The sequence below is a fragment of the Morus notabilis genome, unplaced genomic scaffold, assembly GCF_000414095.1.
Source record: "Morus notabilis unplaced genomic scaffold, ASM41409v2 Scaffold1916, whole genome shotgun sequence".
NCBI classification, from domain to species: Eukaryota; Viridiplantae; Streptophyta; class Magnoliopsida; order Rosales; family Moraceae; genus Morus; species Morus notabilis.
Window position 1 is genome coordinate 1 of NW_010360874.1, and position 1,770 is coordinate 1,770.

At 32.7% G+C, this 1,770-nt stretch overlaps 1 protein-coding gene across 1 annotated transcript; it reads left to right on the plus strand.

The window, feature by feature from the left end:
* Nucleotides 1–699: 699 nt before the first annotated feature.
* On the plus strand, nucleotides 700–1,461 carry LOC21386879 (proline-rich protein 3). The gene is made up of 2 exons (XM_010097426.1): nucleotides 700–1,045; nucleotides 1,118–1,461. The coding sequence occupies exons 1-2, from the start codon at nucleotides 700–702 to the stop codon at nucleotides 1,459–1,461; spliced, it is 690 nt and encodes a 229-aa protein (XP_010095728.1).
* Nucleotides 1,462–1,770: the final 309 nt, after the last annotated feature.

Below are 1,770 nucleotides of genomic sequence, written 5' to 3' on the forward strand. Positions count from 1 at the left end.
TATATATATATATACATATAGCTTAAGACTTTTTGACACAAATTAAATTTCTCATCTCATAGATATACATATAGCTTAATTTAAACTGCAGTTTACCAGAAAAAGTACTAGTGCGGCTACTTGTTATTAAATAAGAAAATGAGACAAATACTTTTAAATTGTACGAGTTTAGATTTTTACTTTTTAGTCTTTATTAATACTTTTTTTAGTTAAATAAATATAATCGTCAAAAAAATATTAATCAAGAGTAATAGATAAAATTAGACTCACACATTCTATGAATAAATTTAACAATTTTTTTTACTGATTATTGGCTCCATGACGTGGAGAGGACCTGCCTGTATGGCCATATTTAATACCCACGTCGGAGTATATTATAATATTACAATAAGAATTATACCTTTTTTTTTATTTTAAGAAAATAAGCGTTACATATTCTTATATACATGATGAACACAATATTCTAAATGCTCTGTCAGAACTTCTGATATGTCTGTGAATAACATTTTAAAATATGTTTGCCTGTTTGGCAACGTGCAACCATGTTAGTCTCTCCTCTCCAATACGAAACCTATATATATTTTTTTGACACAAAATATATATGTAACAATATATATTTATGGACTGATTTTATCCTATAAAATGGTCATGTTCCAACATTATATTATAGAATCCTTCAAAACACGTATCATTAGAGCAATGGATCGCTCCAATATCTCCTCCTGCCTTACCTTTATGCTTCTTTTGTCCTCACTATTTCTTGCCTATGCCATTGGCTATGAATACGCTCCAAAACCAGAACTCCGAAAACCAAAACCAGAAGAAAAACAAGTTCCACTTCCTCCTTATAATGATCATGAAAAACCCGAATCAGAAGGTTTAGAAGAGAATATTCAACCAAATTATCACCAAGAATATGTCCCGACGAATTCACCAAATCAGTACTATTATGGTCATGATCATCATGATGATAAATATATCAACAATATTGGCATTCGAGGGCTCATTTTATGCCAATCAGCAAACAATAAATACGCTCTAGCCGGTAAATCTTTGTTATACACACTTATTATAAAATTCTTTTTTTTTCTCCTTCCAATTAACGATGTATGTATAGGAGCTGTGGCAAGGATAACTTGTCTAGCGGAGGACGAGAATGGATATGAGGCAGCTCCTTTCTACACTGAAAGCCATGAGACGAATGAAAATGGTTTCTTCTTCGCCACGTTTTTGCTTTCGGAGGTAATCGGATCAGACAAGTTGAAGCTCAAAGAGTGCAGGGCTTTCCTAGAAAACTCTCCCCTGGAGACTTGCAATGTCCCAACTGACTATAACAATGGCATCACCGGCGCACTCCTCTCGTCGCCTCGCTTCCTACCGGAGAAGTTGATGACGCTGTATACCATTGAACCTTTCATCTATACCTCGGAATCTTCTTCAGTCCCTGATGGCCATTATTAGTTCATTTTATGTATTTCCACCGTGCCTAATTTGATTATACTTGTATCTTTTAAACGTTTTTTCTACGATTGAGAGATTGTTAATAATTTGTTACAATTAAGTTGTGTACTCATATATGCATCAACCATGTATAAGCTGATCATTAGAGCATAACGAAGTTTGATGATATTGCCATTAATATGTATAAATTCTTTATCCTCTTTGTTTTGATACTATTATTGGTTCTTTCCCTTTTTTTTTTTTGCTTTAAAAATAATTTTTATAACCGTTGGTTTTAGTAATCTACTGCGCTTTTTAGAGAGAATTATT

What these genes read in the sequence shown, in the direction of transcription:
- LOC21386879 (XM_010097426.1), top strand. Translation starts at nt 700, where the DNA reads ATGGATCGCTCCAATATCTCCTCCTGCCTTACCTTTATGCTTCTTTTG. An exon ending in CAATAAATACGCTCTAGCCG is followed by an intron (nt 1,046 to 1,117) that starts GTAAATCTTTGT and finishes ATGTATGTATAG; the next exon opens with GAGCTGTGGCAAGGATAACT.